We start from the raw sequence: 21418 nt of genomic DNA, 5'->3' as shown, positions 1-21418 counted from the left end.
TAATGTAGTGTATCTGTAATGTATCTGTGATGTGATGTAATGTATCTGTAATGTGATGTAATGTATCTGTGATGTAATGTAGTTTATCTGTAATGTATCTGTAATGTAATGTAGTTTATCTGTAATGTATCTGTCTTGAATGTATCTGTAATGTAATGTAGTTTATCTGTAATGTATCTGTAATATACCTATAATGTAAGGTATCTAATGTATATGTAATGTAAGGTATCTGTAATGTATTGTAACTCTAATGTAATATATCTGTAATATAATGCAATGTATCTGTAATGTATTGTATATGTAATGTTATATATCTGTAATATACCTGTAATGTATTGTATCTGTAATATAACTGTAATGTGTCTACAATTTAATATAAAGTATCCGCAATGTATCTGTAGTGTAATGTATCTGTAATGTAATATGACTGTAGTGTAATGTATCTGTAATGTTATGTATCTGTAATATACCTAGTGTATTGTATCTGTAATGTATTGTGTATGTAATGTAATATACCTGTAATGTATTGTATCTGTAATGTATTGTGTATGTAATGTAATATACCTGTAATGTATTGTATCTGTAATGTATTGTGTATGTAATGTAATGTATCTGTAATATACCTGTAATGTATTGTATATGTAATGTTATGTATCAGTAATATACCTGTAATGTATTGTATCTGTAATGTATTGTGTATGTAATGTAATTGTAATGTATATATAATGTAAGGGTATTCTAATGTATCTGTAATGTATTGTGTATGTAATGTAATGTATCTGTAATATACCTGTAATGTATTGTATATGTAATGTTATGTATCAGTAATATACCTGTAATGTATTGTATCTGTAATGTATTGTGTATGTAATGTAATTGTAATGTATATATAATGTAAGGGTATTCTAATGTATCTGTAATGTACCTGTAATGTAAGGTATCTGTAATATTCCTGTAATGTAATGTATATGTAATGTAACTGTAATTTAATTGTAATGTAAGGTAACTGTAATGTATATGTACTGTAATGTGTCTAATATACCTGTAATGTATTGTATCTGTAATGTATTGTATCTGTAATGTAAGGTATCTATAATATTCCTGTAATGTTTATGTAATGTATCTGTAATGTAATGTAATTGTAATTTAATTGTAATGTAAGGTAACTGTAATGTATATGTAATGTAATGTGTCTAATATACCTGTAATATAAGGTATCTGTAATGTATGTCTATGTAATGTATCTGTAATATACCTGTAATGTAATGTTATGTATCTGTAATATACCTGTAATGTATTGTATATATAATGTAAGGTATATGTAATGTAAGGTATTTGCAATGTAATGTATATGTAATGTAATGTAACTGTAATGTGTCTATAATGTAATATAAAGTATCCGTAATGTATCTGTAGTGTAATGTATCTGTAGTGTAATGTATCTGTAGTGTAATGTATCTGTAGTGTAAAGTATATGTAGTGTATCTGTAATATAACTGTAATGTAATGTATCTGTAATGTATATTGTTAGGTTCAAATTTTTCCGATTAAATAACTCACGGACACTAGAGAAGCTTAGCCAAGTTTAATTCTTCCCATTGATTTGTAGCTGTAAACAGACTGTGAACTGTAGCTGTAAACAGACTGTGAACTGTAGCTGGAAACAGACTGTGAACTGTAGCTGTAAACAGACTGTGATCTGTAGCTGGAAACAGACTGTGAACTGTAGCTGGAAACAGACTGTGAACTGTAGCTGTAAACAGACTGTGAACTGTAGCTGGAAACAGACTGTGATCTGTAGCTGGAAACAGACTGTGATCTGTAGCTGGAAACAGACTGTGATCTGTAGCTGTAAACAGACTGTGAACTGTAGCTGGAAACAGACTGTGATCTGTAGCTGTAAACAGACTGTGATCTGTAGCTGTAAACAGACTGTGATCTGTAGCTGGAAACAGACTGTGAACTGTAGCTGGAAACAGACTGTGAACTGTAGCTGTAAACAGACTGTGAACTGTAGCTGTAAACAGACTGTGAACTGTAGCTGGAAACAGACTGTGATCTGTAGCTGGAAACAGACTGTGATCTGTAGCTGGAAACAGACTGTGATCTGTAGCTGGAAACAGACGGTGATCTGTAGCTGGAAACAGACTGTGAACTGTAGCTGGAAACAGACTGTGATCTGTAGCTGGAAACAGACTGTGATCTGTAGCTGGAAACAGACTGTGATCTGTAGCTGGAAACAGACTGTGAACTGTAGCTGGAAACAGACTGTGAACTGTAGCTGTAAACAGACTGTGATCTGTAGCTGTAAACAGACTGTGATCTGTAGCTGTAAACAGACTGTGATCTGTAGCTGTAAACAGACTGTGAACTGTAGCTGGAAACAGACTGTGAACTGTAGCTGTAAACAGACTGTGAACTGTAGCTGTAAACAGACTGTGATCTGTAGCTGGAAACAGACTGTGATCTGTAGCTGGAAACAGACTGTGATCTGTAGCTGGAAACAGACTGTGAACTGTAGCTGTAAACAGACTGTGAACTGTAGCTGTAAACAGACTGTGATCTGTAGCTGTAAACAGACTGTGATCTGTAGCTGTAAACAGACTGTGATCGCAGTCTGGTGGGCAGCACAGTGCTGTTGCTGCTGTTCTTGTAGGCGATGACTTACTGAGAACATTCAGCACACTATCTTACCCCTAACTACAGCATCCTACCCCTAACTACTGCATCCTACCCCTAACTACTGCATCCTACCCCTAACTACTGCATCCTACCCCTAACTACTGCATCCTACCCCTAACTACAGCATCCTACCCCTAACTACTGCATCCTACCCCTAACTACTGCATCCTACCCCTAACTACTGCATCCTACCAACCACTGACTACTGCATCCTACCCCTAACTACTGCATCCTACCCCTAACTACAGCATCCTACCCCTAACTACTGCATCCTACCAACCACTGACTACAGCATCCTACCCCTAACTACAGCATCCTACCCCTAACTACTGCATCCTACCCCTAACTACTGCATCCTACCCCTAACTACTGCATCCTACCCCTAACTACTGCATCCTACCCCTAACTACTGCATCCTACCCCTAACTACTGCATCCTACCCCTAACTACTGCATCCTACCAACCACTGACTACAGCATCCTACCCCTAACTACAGCATCCTACCCCTAACTACTGCATCCTACCCCTAACTACTGCATCCTACCCCTAACTACTGCATCCTACCCCTAACTACTGCATCCTACCCCTAACTACTGCATCCTACCAACCACTGACTACTGCATCCTACTGACTACTGCATCCTACTGACTACTGCATCCTACTGACTACTGCATCCTACTGACTACTGCATCCTACCCCTGACTACTGCATCCTACTGACTACTGCATCCTACTGACTACTGCATCCTACTGACTACTGCATCCTACTGACTACTGCATCCTACCAACCACTGACTACTGCATCCTACTGACTACTACATCCTACTGAATACTGCATCCTACTGACTACTGCATCCTACTGACTACTGCATCCTACTGACTACTGCATCCTACTGACTACTGCATCCTACCCCTGACTACTGCATCCTACTGACTACTGCATCCTACTGACTACTGCATCCTACTGACTACTGCATCCTACCAACCACTGACTACTGCATCCTACTGACTACTGCATCCTACCCCTGACTACTGCATCCTACTGACTACTGCATCCTACTGACTACTGCATCCTACCCCTGACTACTGCATCCTACTGACTACTGCATCCTACTGACTACTGCATCCTACCCCTGACTACTGCATCCTACCCCTGACTACTGCATCCTACCCCTGACTACTGCATCCTACTGACTACTGCATTTTTTCCCCTGACTACTGCATCCTACTGACTACTGCATCCTACCCCTGACTACTGCATCCTACTGACTACTGCATCCTACTGACTACTGCATCCTACTGACTACTGCATCCTACCCCTGACTACTGCATCCTACCAACCACTGACTACTGCATCCTACTGACTACTGCATCCTACCCCTGACTACTGCATCCTACTGACTACTGCATGCTACTGACTACTGCATCCTACTGACTACTGCATCCTACTGACTACTGCATCCTACTGACTACTGCATCCTACTGACTACTGCATCCTACTGACTACTGCATCCTACCCCTGACTACTGCATCCTACTGACTACTGCATCCTACTGACTACTGCATCCTACTGACTACTGCATCCTACCCCTGACTACTGCATCCTACTGACTACTGCATCCTACCCCTGACTACTGCATCCTACTGACTACTGCATCCTACTGACTACTGCATCCTACTGACTACTGCATCCTACCCCTGACTACTGCATCCTACTGACTACTGCATCCTACCCCTGACTACTGCATCCTACTGACTACTGCATCCTACTGACTACTGCATCCTACTGACTACTGCATCCTACCCCTGACTACTGCATCCTACTGACTACTGCATCCTACCCCTGACTACTGCATCCTACTGACTACTGCATCCTACCCCTAACTACTGCATCCTACCCCTGACTACTGCATCCTACTGACTACTGCATCCTACTGACTACTGCATCCTACCCCTGACTACTGCATCCTACTGACTACTGCATCCTACCCCTAACTACTGCATCCTACCCCTGACTACTGCATCCTACTGACTACTGCATCCTACTGACTACTGCATCCTACTGACTACTGCATCCTACCCCTGACTACTGCATCCTACCCCTGACTACTGCATCCTACTGACTACTGCATCCTACCCCTAACTACTGCATCCTACCCCTGACTACTGCATCCTACTGACTACTGCATCCTACTGACTACTGCATCCTACTGACTACTGCATCCTACCCCTGACTACTGCATCCTACCCCTAACTACTGCATCCTACTGACTACTGCATCCTACCCCTGACTACTGCATCCTACTGACTACTGCATCCTACCCCTAACTACTGCATCCTACTGACTACTGCATCCTACCACTGACTACTGCATCCTACTGACTACTGCATCCTACCCCTGACTACTGCATCCTACTGACTACTGCATTCTACTGACTACTGCATCCTACTGACTACTGCATCCTACCAACCACTGACTACTGCATCCTACTGACTACTGCATCCTACTGACTACTGCATCCTACCCCTGACTACTGCATCCTACTGACTACTGCATCCTACTGACTACTGCATCCTACCCCTGACTACTGCATCCTACCCCTGACTACTGCATCCTACCCCTGACTACTGCATCCTACTGACTACTGCATCCTACTGACTACTGCATTCTACCCCTGACTACTGCATCCTACCCCTGACTACTGCATCCTACTGACTACTGCATCCTACTGACTACTGCATCCTACTGACTACTGCATCCTACCCCTGACTACTGCATCCTACTGACTACTGCATCCTACTGACTACTGCATCCTACTGACTACTGCATCCTACCCCTGACTACTTAAACAAACAATGTATTACTAATCAGCCATCAGCAAATTACCTTTTATGAAACATTTGATCTCATAGACAAAATGCTGGAGTATAGAGCCAAATTAATACATTTAGTTTCACTATCCAAATAAGTGTGGATATACTGTATTTAGTGACATCACATGTAATAGTGACATCACAGGTCACTCCTAACTGCTCCTAAGCCATAGTGGTGTTGTCGGAGCTCCTCTCTATAGGGCCTAACCCTAACCTCTCCTCTGAGACTGGAGATCCTTCACTTTCATCAGGTGGACAGGGAGAAAAACACCACCATGTCCAAGGAGCTTTTTGGGCCAAACATCTCTCCTTAGTGACTCACATAGCCAGCTCAATTAAAACCAATGAAGTTGGAGCTTTTCATTTCCCTGAATATTAATATAGAGTGTGAAGCTGGTCTATTCCAGTCTGATGTTGATGATTATCATGATGACTCACACTGCATACTAGTGAGGACTGGGAGGGGAGCTTGTTGAAGACATGTTGACACTGTGTGTGGGTGTGTGTGTGTGCGCAGAACCTGCTGTTGTTGAGTCCTACAGAGCGGTTTCTAACGGAGCAGAGTTTGGACCACCATGCCTTCCAGACACCGCGACTGGTGGAGCGACCTGGACCTCCTACACCCACACCAGTCCGCTCCTCTAAGAGGAAGCCTCATCACACGGACAACAGCGCCCCCACCAGGTAGCCAACAGTATTACACCAGGCAGGGAGCTGGAACAGGAACAGTATAGTGTGTAATACTCTGCCATTCTCAATATGTTGGGAACATTCACTACTCTGCCATTCTCAATATGTTGGGAACATTCACTACTCTGCCGTTCTCAATATGTTGGGAACATTCACTACTCTGCCGTTCTCAATATGTTGGGAACATTTACTACTCTGTCATTCTCACTATGTTGGGAACATTCACTACTCTGCCGTTCTCAATATGTTGGGAACATTTACTACTCTGCCATTCTCACTATGTTGGGAACATTCACTACTCTGCCATTCTCAATATGTTGGGAACATTTACTACTCTGCCGTTCTCAATATGTTGGGAACATTCACTACTCTGCCGTTCTCAATATGTTGGGAACATTCACTACTCTGCCGTTCTCAATATGTTGGGAACATTTACTACTCTGTCATTCTCACTATGTTGGGAACATTCACTACTCTGCCATTCTCAATATGTTGGGAACATTCACTACTCTGCCATTCTCACTATGTTGGGAACATTCACTACTCTGCCATTCTCAGTATGTTGGGAACATTCACTACTCTGCCATTCTCAATATGTTGGGAACATTTACTAATCTGCCATTCTCACTATGTTGGGAACATTCACTACTCTGCCATTCTCAATATGTTGGGAACATTCACTACTCTGCCATTCTCACTATGTTGGGAACATTCACTACTCTGCCATTCTCAATATGTTGGGAACATTCACTACTCTGCCATTCTCACTATGTTGGGAACATTCACTACTCTGCCGTTCTCACTATGTTGGGAACATTCACTACTCTGCCGTTCTCAATATGTTGGGAACATTCACTACTCTGCCATTCTCACTATGTTGGGAACATTCACTACTCTGCCGTTCTCACTATGTTGGGAACATTCACTACTCTGCCGTTCTCAATATGTTGGGAACATCAATGATTTGTCATATCTAGCTGAATAGAAGGAAACAAATATGAATATGAAAACCCTCTCTCTCTTTCTCTCCTGGTCAGGAGTCATGGTGTTAAAGGTTCGGATCACCACCGCTCAGCTAGTAGAGACTGTTCCAGCCTGCCCCGTCACGAAGACCTCCACCCTAGCAACGACAGCTTCCTGAATGGCAACAGCCTGAGCCCCACCCTCCACCCCAAGACCTATGCCCCGCCCCCCCAGCTCCTGAATCGCTCAGCCTCCTGCTCCAAGGACCTAGCCAACAACAACCTGCCCCACCTCCTCAGCCCCAAGGAGACCAAGAGCAACCTACCCCACCTCCTCAGCCCCAAAGAGACCAAGAACAAAGACTTTGACTTCACCTCCGGAGCTAAGGCCTCAGATGGGCCGGGAGCCAAGTACCTCAAGTCCAACAGCCGCTCTCAGCAGAACCGCCATAGCTTCGTAGAGGGAAAGACCAGCACCCTGATGTCTGGAGACAAACATAGAGCCAGAGACCGAGACCGCCACAGCTACATGGGGGAGCATGGGTCCTCTAAGTCTGCAGGAGGGTTAGGGTTAGCAGGAGGCTCCTATATAAACTTGTCTAAGAGCCACGGGGCCCTCAACGACGCCAAGTCAGTAGGGAACCTTAGCGACCCACGTATCCATGGTGACGAACCTCCATCACGCTACTTCCCTACTTCCTGTCTGGACCTCAACGCTCCTGGCAGCCCGGCGACCGGTCATCATCGTCACAGCCCTGCAAGCCGGCGCTCGGAGAGAGAGAGCAATACGCTAGACTCCACCTCCCGACGCACCTCCTCACGACACAAGAGCTCTGAGGAGGCCAAGTCCCCTGAGGGAGGAGACCCGGGAGGAGGAGGTGGAAGCCATGGTCACTCCCTGTCCGCCACTCATGAGGCCTTCCCCTACGGCATGGGCTACACATCCCCCTTCTCCTCCCAGCATAGACCTCACCGCCACTCCATGTATGTGCGGCGGGAGCGTCAGAGGACCCACGGGGGGGCCAGTGAGGGGGGGCTGGCGGTGGGACAGGGGATGTCCACCAGAGCCTCCAGCCTCCAGCTCCTCTCCCCCCAGCTGCAGCACCGCACCCTGCCCAGGCACTCTGGTGGATCTTCTACAGAGGACATTACCAGGGTCAGTCCAATACTCAACACCTAGCTACACGCAACACTAACTATAACAGTCACCTAACCCTTACCCTGCCACAACACACTGGGGGGTCCAGCAGGGAGGACGACATCACCAGGGTCAGTCCAATACCAAACACCCAAACACACTACTAGACCCCTACATAGCACTGTGTCTTGTTAGTGTTCCTGTTGCAGTGTTGTCTAAGCTGATATTGTACATTTAATTAAGTGAAATATCAGCTTTTGTCTGAAGCCGAAAAAGACAGGAAATTCAAAAGCTCGTTTGACCTATGCACTGACAAGGCTTTTCAGCACAACCCCCTAGAGTCAATAGACGCACCGGTGCGTCAATCTAAGTTACATCGCAAAAAAAATCCCCAGCAAAATCCGTCAGTTTAAGAAATATAGAGATATGTGTTTAGCATTGGGTGCGTTTCAATCCCCCGATGTGGTAGTTCCGGCGGTGAAAGGTGGCAGAGTTAGAGCAGTGTTTGTACGAACACGTCTGTAGTGTCCAAACGGTTTGCCCTACAAACTATTGACCACCATATGGAAAGGGGAGACTCACGAACACGATGCTGTTCCCTGTTTTGCTCTATGACCTGAAGGTAACCGACCGACCGGTTTAAAAAAAGGAATGGAAGAATAAAGAGCTTAAATATGTGTTAAAAAAATACATTTTTTTTATATATCTCCTAGATTTAGAACAGACACTTCAAAACCTTGTTTATTATGACTAAAGGAATAATCAGACTACTGCCAGAGTCCTGTGGCTTTATTGATCTACTGTACTGCAACAACAACTCACATTGGACGGGTTGATTAGGATTCAAACCTCTCAAGCAGCCTAATACATACTCTTTAAACAGGTTTTCCCCATTAATGTACTTGGTAATGTAAATGTGTTTTTTCACATAAGACATCATCCCATTCCACTCATTGAAAAATGATGGGGAGCTTTTCCCGGACACAGATTAGTCCTGGACTAAAAGGAAGATCAATGGAAAAGGACTAGGGTGTAATCTGTGTCCTCGAAACCTCTCCTTAACCTTACATTTGACCTAGCATAATACATAAGCCAGATGGAAAATGAACAAGATAGTTGGCAGCTTTTGAACATATTTTGAATCTATACATGGTTTATGTTCCTGTTATAAACAATGTTACGATGGGGTAAGCCAATCTATTCTCTCGAGACATTTAGAAGTTATAGTATTTTAAAGCACAGGTGACAGCACAGGTTCCAAAGTGGTCTGGCAAAATGTGTACGTGGCTTTTCTGGGGCCTGGAGTTTTTCCTCATCTCATGACCAGGTCAGGTAAAACTCTGGGTCCTATTTGTAGGCTATGGCAGGGTCCCAGAAAATGGCCCAAACAGAATTTCTACTGGACTGGACATGGTGTAGTTTTTAATGCAGGGCCATGCAGGGCCTATAGGTTGCCATGCTTTCTCTCTATATTCAGATATTAACAGGCTATATTGGGTTTAGACTAAAGGTCGACCGATTAATTAGGGCCGATTTCAAGTTTTCATAACAATCGGAAATCGGTATTTTTGGGCGCCGATTTATTAATTATTATAATTTTTTTATTTAACCTTTATTTAACTAGGCAGGTCAGTTAAGAACACATTCTTATTTTCAATGACAGGCTAGGAACAGTGGGTTAACTACCTTGTTCAGGGGCAGAACGAGAGATTTTCACCTTCTCAGCTCGGGGGATCCAATCTTGCAACCTTACGGTTAACTAGTCCAACGCTATAACCACCTGCCTCTCGTTGCACTCCACAAGGAGACTGCCTGTGGTTAGCCAAGGTAAGTTGCTAGCTAGCATTAAACTTATCTTATAAAAAACAATCAATCATAATCACTAGTTATAACTACACCTGGTTGATGATATTACTAGTTTATCTAGCGTGTCCTGCGTTGCATATAATCGATGCAATGCTGGGGGATGATTTAACAAAAGCGAATTTGCGAAAAAAGCACAATCGTTGTACGACTGTACCTAACCATAAACACCAATGCCTTTCTTAAAATCAATACACAGAAGTATATATTTTTAAACCTGCATATTTAGCTAAAAGAAATCCAGGTTAGCAGGCAATATTAACCAGGTGAAATTGTGTCACTTCTCTTGCGTTCATTGCACGCAGAGTCAGGGTATATGCAACAGTTTGGGCCGCCTGGCTCATTGCGAACTAATTTTCCCGAATTTTACGTAATTATGACATAACATTGAAGGTTGTGCAATGTAACAGCAATATTTAGACTTATGGATGCCACCCGTTAGATAAAATACGGAATGGTTCCGTATTTCACTGAAAGAATAAATGTTTTGTTTGAGATGATAGTTTCCGGATTCGACCATATTAATGACCAAAGGCTCGTATTTCTGTGTGTTATTATGTTATAATTAAGTGATTTGATAGAGCAGTCTGAGCGATGGTGGGCACCAGCAGGCTCGTATTTCTGTGTGTTATTATGTTATAATTAAGTGATTTGATAGAGCAGTCTGAGCGATGGTAGGCACCAGCAGGCTCGTAAGCATTCATTCAAACAGCACTTTTGTGCGTTTTGCCAGCAGCTCTTCGCAAGCACAGCGCTGTTTATGACTTCAAGCCTATCAGTCTAATGTCTGGTGTAACCGATGAGAAATGGCTAGCTAGTTAGCGGGGTGCGCTGTTTATGACTTCAAGCCTATCAGTCTAATGTCTGGTGTAACCGATGTGAAATGGCTAGCTAGTTAGCGGGGTGCGCTGTTTATGACTTCAAGCCTATCAGTCTAATGTCTGGTGTAACCGATGAGAAATGGCTAGCTAGTTAGCGGGGTGCGCTGTTTATGACTTCAAGCCTATCAGTCTAATGTCTGGTGTAACCGATGTGAAATGGCTAGCTAGTTAGCGGGGTGCGCTGTTTATGACTTCAAGCCTATCAGTCTAATGTCTGGTGTAACCGATGTGAAATGGCTAGCTAGTTAGCGGGGTGCGCTGTTTATGACTTCAAGCCTATCAGTCTAATGTCTGGTGTAACCGATGTGAAATGGCTAGCTAGTTAGCGGGGTGCGCTGTTTATGACTTCAAGCCTATCAGTCTAATGTCTGGTGTAACCGATGTGAAATGGCTAGCTAGTTAGCGGGGTGCGCTGTTTATGACTTCAAGCCTATCAGTCTAATGTCTGGTGTAACCGATGTGAAATGGCTAGCTAGTTAGCGGAGCACAGCGCTGTTTATGACTTCAAGCCTATCAGTCTAATGTCTGGTGTAACCGATGAGAAATGGCTAGCTAGTTAGCGGGGTGCGCTGTTTATGACTTCAAGCCTATCAGTCTAATGTCTGGTGTAACCGATGTGAAATGGCTAGCTAGTTAGCGGGGTGCGCTGTTTATGACTTCAAGCCTATCAGTCTAATGTCTGGTGTAACCGATGAGAAATGGCTAGCTAGTTAGCGGGGTGCGCTGTTTATGACTTCAAGCCTATCAGTCTAATGTCTGGTGTAACCGATGTGAAATGGCTAGCTAGTTAGCGGGGTGCGCTGTTTATGACTTCAAGCCTATCAGTCTAATGTCTGGTGTAACCGATGTGAAATGGCTAGCTAGTTAGCGGGGTGCGCTGTTTATGACTTCAAGCCTATCAGTCTAATGTCTGGTGTAACCGATGTGAAATGGCTAGCTAGTTAGCGGGGTGCGCTGTTTATGACTTCAAGCCTATCAGTCTAATGTCTGGTGTAACCGATGTGAAATGGCTAGCTAGTTAGCGGGGTGCGCTGTTTATGACTTCAAGCCTATCAGTCTAATGTCTGGTGTAACCGATGTGAAATGGCTAGCTAGTTAGCGGGGTGCGCTGTTTATGACTTCAAGCCTATCAGCCTAATGGCTGGTGTTACCGATGTGAAATGGCTAGCTAGTTAGCGGAGCACAGCGCTGTTTATGACTTCAAGCCTATCAGCCTAATGGCTGGTGTTACCGATGTGAAATGGCTAGCTAGTTAGCGGAGCACAGCGCTGTTTATGACTTCAAGCCTATCAGTCTAATGTCTGGTGTAACCGATGTGAAATGGCTAGCTAGTTAGCGGGGTGCGCTGTTTATGACTTCAAGCCTATCAGTCTAATGTCTGGTGTAACCGATGTGAAATGGCTAGCTAGTTAGCGGGGTGCGCTGTTTATGACTTCAAGCCTATCAGTCTAATGTCTGGTGTAACCGATGTGAAATGGCTAGCTAGTTAGCGGGGTGCGCTGTTTATGACTTCAAGCCTATCAGTCTAATGTCTGGTGTAACCGATGAGAAATGGCTAGCTAGTTAGCGGGGTGCGCTGTTTATGACTTCAAGCCTATCAGTCTAATGTCTGGTGTAACCGATGTGAAATGGCTAGCTAGTTAGCGGGGTGCGCTGTTTATGACTTCAAGCCTATCAGTCTAATGTCTGGTGTAACCGATGTGAAATGGCTAGCTAGTTAGCGGGGTGCGCTGTTTATGACTTCAAGCCTATCAGTCTAATGTCTGGTGTAACCGATGTGAAATGGCTAGCTAGTTAGCGGGGTGCGCTGTTTATGACTTCAAGCCTATCAGTCTAATGTCTGGTGTAACCGATGTGAAATGGCTAGCTAGTTAGCGGGGTGCGCTGTTTATGACTTCAAGCCTATCAGTCTAATGTCTGGTGTAACCGATGTGAAATGGCTAGCTAGTTAGCGGAGCACAGCGCTGTTTATGACTTCAAGCCTATCAGTCTAATGTCTGGTGTAACCGATGAGAAATGGCTAGCTAGTTAGCGGGGTGCGCTGTTTATGACTTCAAGCCTATCAGTCTAATGTCTGGTGTAACCGATGTGAAATGGCTAGCTAGTTAGCGGGGTGCGCTGTTTATGACTTCAAGCCTATCAGTCTAATGTCTGGTGTAACCGATGAGAAATGGCTAGCTAGTTAGCGGGGTGCGCTGTTTATGACTTCAAGCCTATCAGTCTAATGTCTGGTGTAACCGATGTGAAATGGCTAGCTAGTTAGCGGGGTGCGCTGTTTATGACTTCAAGCCTATCAGTCTAATGTCTGGTGTAACCGATGTGAAATGGCTAGCTAGTTAGCGGGGTGCGCTGTTTATGACTTCAAGCCTATCAGTCTAATGTCTGGTGTAACCGATGTGAAATGGCTAGCTAGTTAGCGGGGTGCGCTGTTTATGACTTCAAGCCTATCAGTCTAATGTCTGGTGTAACCGATGTGAAATGGCTAGCTAGTTAGCGGGGTGCGCTGTTTATGACTTCAAGCCTATCAGTCTAATGTCTGGTGTAACCGATGTGAAATGGCTAGCTAGTTAGCGGGGTGCGCTGTTTATGACTTCAAGCCTATCAGCCTAATGGCTGGTGTTACCGATGTGAAATGGCTAGCTAGTTAGCGGAGCACAGCGCTGTTTATGACTTCAAGCCTATCAGCCTAATGGCTGGTGTTACCGATGTGAAATGGCTAGCTAGTTAGCGGAGCACAGCGCTGTTTATGACTTCAAGCCTATCAGTCTAATGTCTGGTGTAACCGATGTGAAATGGCTAGCTAGTTAGCGGGGTGCGCTGTTTATGACTTCAAGCCTATCAGTCTAATGTCTGGTGTAACCGATGTGAAATGGCTAGCTAGTTAGCGGGGTGCGCTGTTTATGACTTCAAGCCTATCAGTCTAATGTCTGGTGTAACCGATGTGAAATGGCTAGCTAGTTAGCGGGGTGCGCTGTTTATGACTTCAAGCCTATCAGTCTAATGTCTGGTGTAACCGATGAGAAATGGCTAGCTAGTTAGCGGGGTGCGCTGTTTATGACTTCAAGCCTATCAGTCTAATGTCTGGTGTAACCGATGTGAAATGGCTAGCTAGTTAGCGGGGTGCGCTGTTTATGACTTCAAGCCTATCAGTCTAATGTCTGGTGTAACCGATGTGAAATGGCTAGCTAGTTAGCGGGGTGCGCTGTTTATGACTTCAAGCCTATCAGTCTAATGTCTGGTGTAACCGATGTGAAATGGCTAGCTAGTTAGCGGGGTGCGCTGTTTATGACTTCAAGCCTATCAGTCTAATGTCTGGTGTAACCGATGTGAAATGGCTAGCTAGTTAGCGGGGTGCGCTGTTTATGACTTCAAGCCTATCAGCCTAATGGCTGGTGTTACCGATGTGAAATGGCTAGCTAGTTAGCGGAGCACAGCGCTGTTTATGACTTCAAGCCTATCAGCCTAATGGCTGGTGTTACCGATGTGAAATGGCTAGCTAGTTAGCGGAGCACAGCGCTGTTTATGACTTCAAGCCTATCAGTCTAATGTCTGGTGTAACCGATGTGAAATGGCTAGCTAGTTAGCGGGGTGCGCTGTTTATGACTTCAAGCCTATCAGTCTAATGTCTGGTGTAACCGATGTGAAATGGCTAGCTAGTTAGCGGGGTGCGCTGTTTATGACTTCAAGCCTATCAGTCTAATGTCTGGTGTAACCGATGTGAAATGGCTAGCTAGTTAGCGGGGTGCGCTGTTTATGACTTCAAGCCTATCAGCCTAATGGCTGGTGTTACCGATGTGAAATGGCTAGCTAGTTAGCGGAGCACAGCGCTGTTTATGACTTCAAGCCTATCAGCCTAATGGCTGGTGTTACCGATGTGAAATGGCTAGCTAGTTAGCGGAGCACAGCGCTGTTTATGACTTCAAGCCTATCAGTCTAATGTCTGGTGTAACCGATGTGAAATGGCTAGCTAGTTAGCGGGGTGCGCTGTTTATGACTTCAAGCCTATCAGTCTAATGTCTGGTGTAACCGATGTGAAATGGCTAGCTAGTTAGCGGAGCACAGCGCTGTTTATGACTTCAAGCCTATCAGTCTAATGTCTGGTGTAACCGATGAGAAATGGCTAGCTAGTTAGCGGGGTGCGCTGTTTATGACTTCAAGCCTATCAGTCTAATGTCTGGTGTAACCGATGTGAAATGGCTAGCTAGTTAGCGGGGTGCGCTGTTTATGACTTCAAGCCTATCAGTCTAATGTCTGGTGTAACCGATGAGAAATGGCTAGCTAGTTAGCGGGGTGCGCTGTTTATGACTTCAAGCCTATCAGTCTAATGTCTGGTGTAACCGATGTGAAATGGCTAGCTAGTTAGCGGGGTGCGCTGTTTATGACTTCAAGCCTATCAGTCTAATGTCTGGTGTAACCGATGTGAAATGGCTAGCTAGTTAGCGGGGTGCGCTGTTTATGACTTCAAGCCTATCAGTCTAATGTCTGGTGTAACCGATGTGAAATGGCTAGCTAGTTAGCGGGGTGCGCTGTTTATGACTTCAAGCCTATCAGTCTAATGTCTGGTGTAACCGATGTGAAATGGCTAGCTAGTTAGCGGGGTGCGCTGTTTATGACTTCAAGCCTATCAGTCTAATGTCTGGTGTAACCGATGTGAAATGGCTAGCTAGTTAGCGGGGTGCGCTGTTTATGACTTCAAGCCTATCAGCCTAATGGCTGGTGTTACCGATGTGAAATGGCTAGCTAGTTAGCGGAGCACAGCGCTGTTTATGACTTCAAGCCTATCAGCCTAATGGCTGGTGTTACCGATGTGAAATGGCTAGCTAGTTAGCGGAGCACAGCGCTGTTTATGACTTCAAGCCTATCAGTCTAATGTCTGGTGTAACCGATGTGAAATGGCTAGCTAGTTAGCGGGGTGCGCTGTTTATGACTTCAAGCCTATCAGTCTAATGTCTGGTGTAACCGATGTGAAATGGCTAGCTAGTTAGCGGGGTGCGCTGTTTATGACTTCAAGCCTATCAGTCTAATGTCTGGTGTAACCGATGTGAAATGGCTAGCTAGTTAGCGGGGTGCGCTGTTTATGACTTCAAGCCTATCAGTCTAATGTCTGGTGTAACCGATGAGAAATGGCTAGCTAGTTAGCGGGGTGCGCTGTTTATGACTTCAAGCCTATCAGTCTAATGTCTGGTGTAACCGATGTGAAATGGCTAGCTAGTTAGCGGGGTGCGCTGTTTATGACTTCAAGCCTATCAGTCTAATGTCTGGTGTAACCGATGTGAAATGGCTAGCTAGTTAGCGGGGTGCGCTGTTTATGACTTCAAGCCTATCAGTCTAATGTCTGGTGTAACCGATGTGAAATGGCTAGCTAGTTAGCGGGGTGCGCTGTTTATGACTTCAAGCCTATCAGTCTAATGTCTGGTGTAACCGATGTGAAATGGCTAGCTAGTTAGCGGGGTGCGCTGTTTATGACTTCAAGCCTATCAGCCTAATGGCTGGTGTTACCGATGTGAAATGGCTAGCTAGTTAGCGGAGCACAGCGCTGTTTATGACTTCAAGCCTATCAGCCTAATGGCTGGTGTTACCGATGTGAAATGGCTAGCTAGTTAGCGGAGCACAGCGCTGTTTATGACTTCAAGCCTATCAGTCTAATGTCTGGTGTAACCGATGTGAAATGGCTAGCTAGTTAGCGGGGTGCGCTGTTTATGACTTCAAGCCTATCAGTCTAATGTCTGGTGTAACCGATGTGAAATGGCTAGCTAGTTAGCGGGGTGCGCTGTTTATGACTTCAAGCCTATCAGCCTAATGGCTGGTGTTACCGATGTGAAATGGCTAGCTAGTTAGCGGAGCACAGCGCTGTTTATGACTTCAAGCCTATCAGCCTAATGGCTGGTGTTACCGATGTGAAATGGCTAGCTAGTTAGCGGAGCACAGCGCTGTTTATGACTTCAAGCCTATCAGTCTAATGTCTGGTGTAACCGATGTGAAATGGCTAGCTAGTTAGCGGGGTGCGCTGTTTATGACTTCAAGCCTATCAGTCTAATGTCTGGTGTAACCGATGTGAAATGGCTAGCTAGTTAGCGGGGTGCGCTGTTTATGACTTCAAGCCTATCAGTCTAATGTCTGGTGTAACCGATGTGAAATGGCTAGCTAGTTAGCGGGGTGCGCTGTTTATGACTTCAAGCCTATCAGCCTAATGGCTGGTGTTACCGATGTGAAATGGCTAGCTAGTTAGCGGAGCACAGCGCTGTTTATGACTTCAAGCCTATCAGTCTAATGTCTGGTGTAACCGATGTGAAATGGCTAGCTAGTTAGCGGGGTGCGCTGTTTATGACTTCAAGCCTATCAGCCTAATGGCTGGTGTTACCGATGTGAAATGGCTAGCTAGTTAGCGGAGCACAGCGCTGTTTATGACTTCAAGCCTATCAGCCTAATGGCTGGTGTTACCGATGTGAAATGGCTAGCTAGTTAGCGGAGCACAGCGCTGTTTATGACTTCAAGCCTATCAGTCTAATGTCTGGTGTAACCGATGTGAAATGGCTAGCTAGTTAGCGGGGTGCGCTGTTTATGACTTCAAGCCTATCAGTCTAATGTCTGGTGTAACCGATGTGAAATGGCTAGCTAGTTAGCGGGGTGCGCTGTTTATGACTTCAAGCCTATCAGCCTAATGGCTGGTGTTACCGATGTGAAATGGCTAGCTAGTTAGCGGAGCACAGCGCTGTTTATGACTTCAAGCCTATCAGCCTAATGGCTGGTGTTACCGATGTGAAATGGCTAGCTAGTTAGCGGAGCACAGCGCTGTTTATGACTTCAAGCCTATCAGTCTAATGTCTGGTGTAACCGATGTGAAATGGCTAGCTAGTTAGCGGGGTGCGCTGTTTATGACTTCAAGCCTATCAGTCTAATGTCTGGTGTAACCGATGTGAAATGGCTAGCTAGTTAGCGGGGTGCGCTGTTTATGACTTCAAGCCTATCAGTCTAATGTCTGGTGTAACCGATGTGAAATGGCTAGCTAGTTAGCGGGGTGCGCTGTTTATGACTTCAAGCCTATCAGCCTAATGGCTGGTGTTACCGATGTGAAATGGCTAGCTAGTTAGCGGAGCACAGCGCTGTTTATGACTTCAAGCCTATCAGCCTAATGGCTGGTGTTACCGATGTGAAATGGCTAGCTAGTTAGCGGAGCACAGCGCTGTTTATGACTTCAAGCCTATCAGTCTAATGTCTGGTGTAACCGATGTGAAATGGCTAGCTAGTTAGCGGGGTGCGCTGTTTATGACTTCAAGCCTATCAGTCTAATGTCTGGTGTTACAGATGTGAAATGGCTAGCTAGTTAGCGGGGTGCGCTGTTTATGACTTCAAGCCTATCAGCCTAATGGCTGGTGTTACCGATGTGAAATGGCTAGCTAGTTAGTGTTTATGACTTCAAGCCTATCAGTCTAATGGCTGGTGTTACCGATGTGAAATGGCTAGCTAGTTAGCGGAGCACAGCGCTGTTTATGACTTCAAGCCTATCAGCCTAATGGCTGGTGTTACCGATGTGAAATGGCTAGCTAGTTAGCGGAGCACAGCGCTGTTTATGACTTCAAGCCTATCAGTCTAATGTCTGGTGTTACAGATGTGAAATGGCTAGCTAGTTAGCGGAGCACAGCGCTGTTTATGACTTCAAGCCTATCAGTCTAATGTCTGGTGTAACCGATGTGAAATGGCTAGCTAGTTAGCGGAGCACAGCGCTGTTTATGACTTCAAGCCTATCAGTCTAATGTCTGGTGTTACCGATGTGAAATGGCTAGCTAGTTAGCGGAGCACAGCGCTGTTTATGACTTCAAGCCTATCAGTCTAATGTCTGGTGTTACCGATGTGAAATGGCTAGCTAGTTAGCGGAGCACAGCGCTGTTTATGACTTCAAGCCTATCAGTCTAATGTCTGGTGTTACCGATGTGAAATGGCTAGCTAGTTAGCGGAGCACAGCGCTGTTTATGACTTCAAGCCTATCAGTCTAATGTCTGGTGTTACCGATGTGAAATGGCTAGCTAGTTAGCGGGGTGCGCTGTTTATGACTTCAAGCCTATCAGCCTAATGTCTGGTGTAACCGATGAGAAATGGCTAGCTAGTTAGCGGGGTGCGCTGTTTATGACTTCAAGCCTATCAGTCTAATGTCTGGTGTAACCGATGAGAAATGGCTAGCTAGTTAGCGGGGTGCGCTGTTTATGACTTCAAGCCTATCAGTCTAATGTCTGGTGTAACCGATGTGAAATGGCTAGCTAGTTAGCGGGGTGCGCTGTTTATGACTTCAAGCCTATCAGCCTAATGTCTGGTGTAACCGATGAGAAATGGCTAGCTAGTTAGCGGGGTGCGCTGTTTATGACTTCAAGCCTATCAGTCTAATGGCTGGTGTTACCGATGTGAAATGGCTAGCTAGTTAGCGGGGTGCGCTGTTTATGACTTCAAGCCTATCAGCCTAATGTCTGGTGTAACCGATGAGAAATGGCTAGCTAGTTAGCGGGGTGCGCTGTTTATGACTTCAAGCCTATCAGTCTAATGTCTGGTGTAACCGATGAGAAATGGCTAGCTAGTTAGCGGGGTGCGCTGTTTATGACTTCAAGCCTATCAGTCTAATGTCTGGTGTAACCGATGTGAAATGGCTAGCTAGTTAGCGGGGTGCGCTGTTTATGACTTCAAGCCTATCAGCCTAATGTCTGGTGTAACCGATGAGAAATGGCTAGCTAGTTAGCGGGGTGCGCTGTTTATGACTTCAAGCCTATCAGTCTAATGTCTGGTGTTACCGATGTGAAATGGCTAGCTAGTTAGCGGGGTGCGCTGTTTATGACTTCAAGCCTATCAGTCTAATGGCTGGTGTTACCGATGTGAAATGGCTAGCTAGTTAGCGGGGTGCGCTGTTTATGACTTCAAGCCTATCAGCCTAATGTCTGGTGTAACCGATGAGAAATGGCTAGCTAGTTAGCGGGGTGCGCTGTTTATGACTTCAAGCCTATCAGCCTAATGGCTGGTGTTACCGATGAGAAATGGCTAGCTAGTTAGCGGGGTGCGCTGTTTATGACTTCAAGCCTATCAGCCTAATGGCTGGTGTAACCGATGAGAAATGGCTAGCTAGTTAGCGGAGCACAGCGCTGTTTATGACTTCAAGCCTATCAGCCTAATGGCTGGTGTAACCGATGTGAAATGGCTAGCTAGTTAGCGGAGCACAGCGCTGTTTATGACTTCAAGCCTATCAGTCTAATGTCTGGTGTAACCGATGTGAAATGGCTAGCTAGTTAGCGGAGCACAGCGCTGTTTATGACTTCAAGCCTATCAGCCTAATGTCTGGTGTAACCGATGTGAAATGGCTAGCTAGTTAGCGGAGCACAGCGCTGTTTATGACTTCAAGCCTATCAGTCTAATGTCTGGTGTAACCGATGTGAAATGGCTAGCTAGTTAGCGGAGCACAGCGCTGTTTATGACTTCAAGCCTATCAGCCTAATGTCTGGTGTAACCGATGTGAAATGGCTAGCTAGTTAGCGGAGCACAGCGCTGTTTATGACTTCAAGCCTATCAGCCTAATGTCTGGTGTAACCGATGTGAAATGGCTAGCTAGTTAGCGGAGCACAGCGCTGTTTATGACTTCAAGCCTATCAGTCTAATGTCTGGTGTAACCGATGTGAAATGGCTAGCTAGTTAGCGGAGCACAGCGCTGTTTATGACTTCAAGCCTATCAGCCTAATGTCTGGTGTAACCGATGTGAAATGGCTAGCTAGTTAGCGGAGCACAGCGCTGTTTATGACTTCAAGCCTATCAGTCTAATGTCTGGTGTAACCGATGAGAAATGGCTAGCTAGTTAGCGGGGTGCGCTGTTTATGACTTCAAGCCTATCAGTCTAATGTCTGGTGTAACCGATGAGAAATGGCTAGCTAGTTAGCGGGGTGCGCTGTTTATGACTTCAAGCCTATCAGTCTAATGTCTGGTGTTACCGATGTGAAATGGCTAGCTAGTTAGCGGGGTGCGCTGTTTATGACTTCAAGCCTATCAGTCTAATGTCTGGTGTAACCGATGAGAAATGGCTAGCTAGTTAGCTGGGTGCGCTGTTTATGACTTCAAGCCTATCAGTCTAATGTCTGGTGTTACCGATGTGAAATGGCTAGCTAGTTAGCGGGGTGCGCTGTTTATGACTTCAAGCCTATCAGTCTAATGTCTGGTGTTACCGATGTGAAATGGCTAGCTAGTTAGCGGGGTGCGCTGTTTATGACTTCAAGCCTATCAGCCTAATGGCTGGTGTAACCGATGTGAAATGGCTAGCTAGTTAGCGGGGTGCGCTGTTTATGACTTCAAGCCTATCAGCCT

The 21418-nt window shown here is 45.3% G+C and overlaps 1 protein-coding gene across 1 annotated transcript in view; it reads left to right on the top strand.

Annotated features, from left to right (window-relative positions):
• Window positions 1–21418, top strand: part of LOC120053574 (cyclin-dependent kinase-like 5) — an 85851-nt gene that overhangs the window by 6975 nt on the left and 57458 nt on the right. Inside the window, exons 3-4 of the mRNA XM_039000704.1 lie at window positions 6073–6239; window positions 7283–8363. Of these exons, the coding sequence (XP_038856632.1) occupies window positions 6073–6239; window positions 7283–8363 (1248 nt within the window). The remainder of the gene's footprint in view (window positions 1–6072; window positions 6240–7282; window positions 8364–21418) is intronic.

The sequence above is a fragment of the Salvelinus namaycush genome, chromosome 9 (genome assembly GCF_016432855.1).
Source record: "Salvelinus namaycush isolate Seneca chromosome 9, SaNama_1.0, whole genome shotgun sequence".
Classification (NCBI taxonomy): domain Eukaryota; kingdom Metazoa; phylum Chordata; class Actinopteri; order Salmoniformes; family Salmonidae; genus Salvelinus; species Salvelinus namaycush.
Note: the sequence above shows the minus strand (reverse complement) of the source record. Positions and strands in the feature narration are given on the sequence as shown.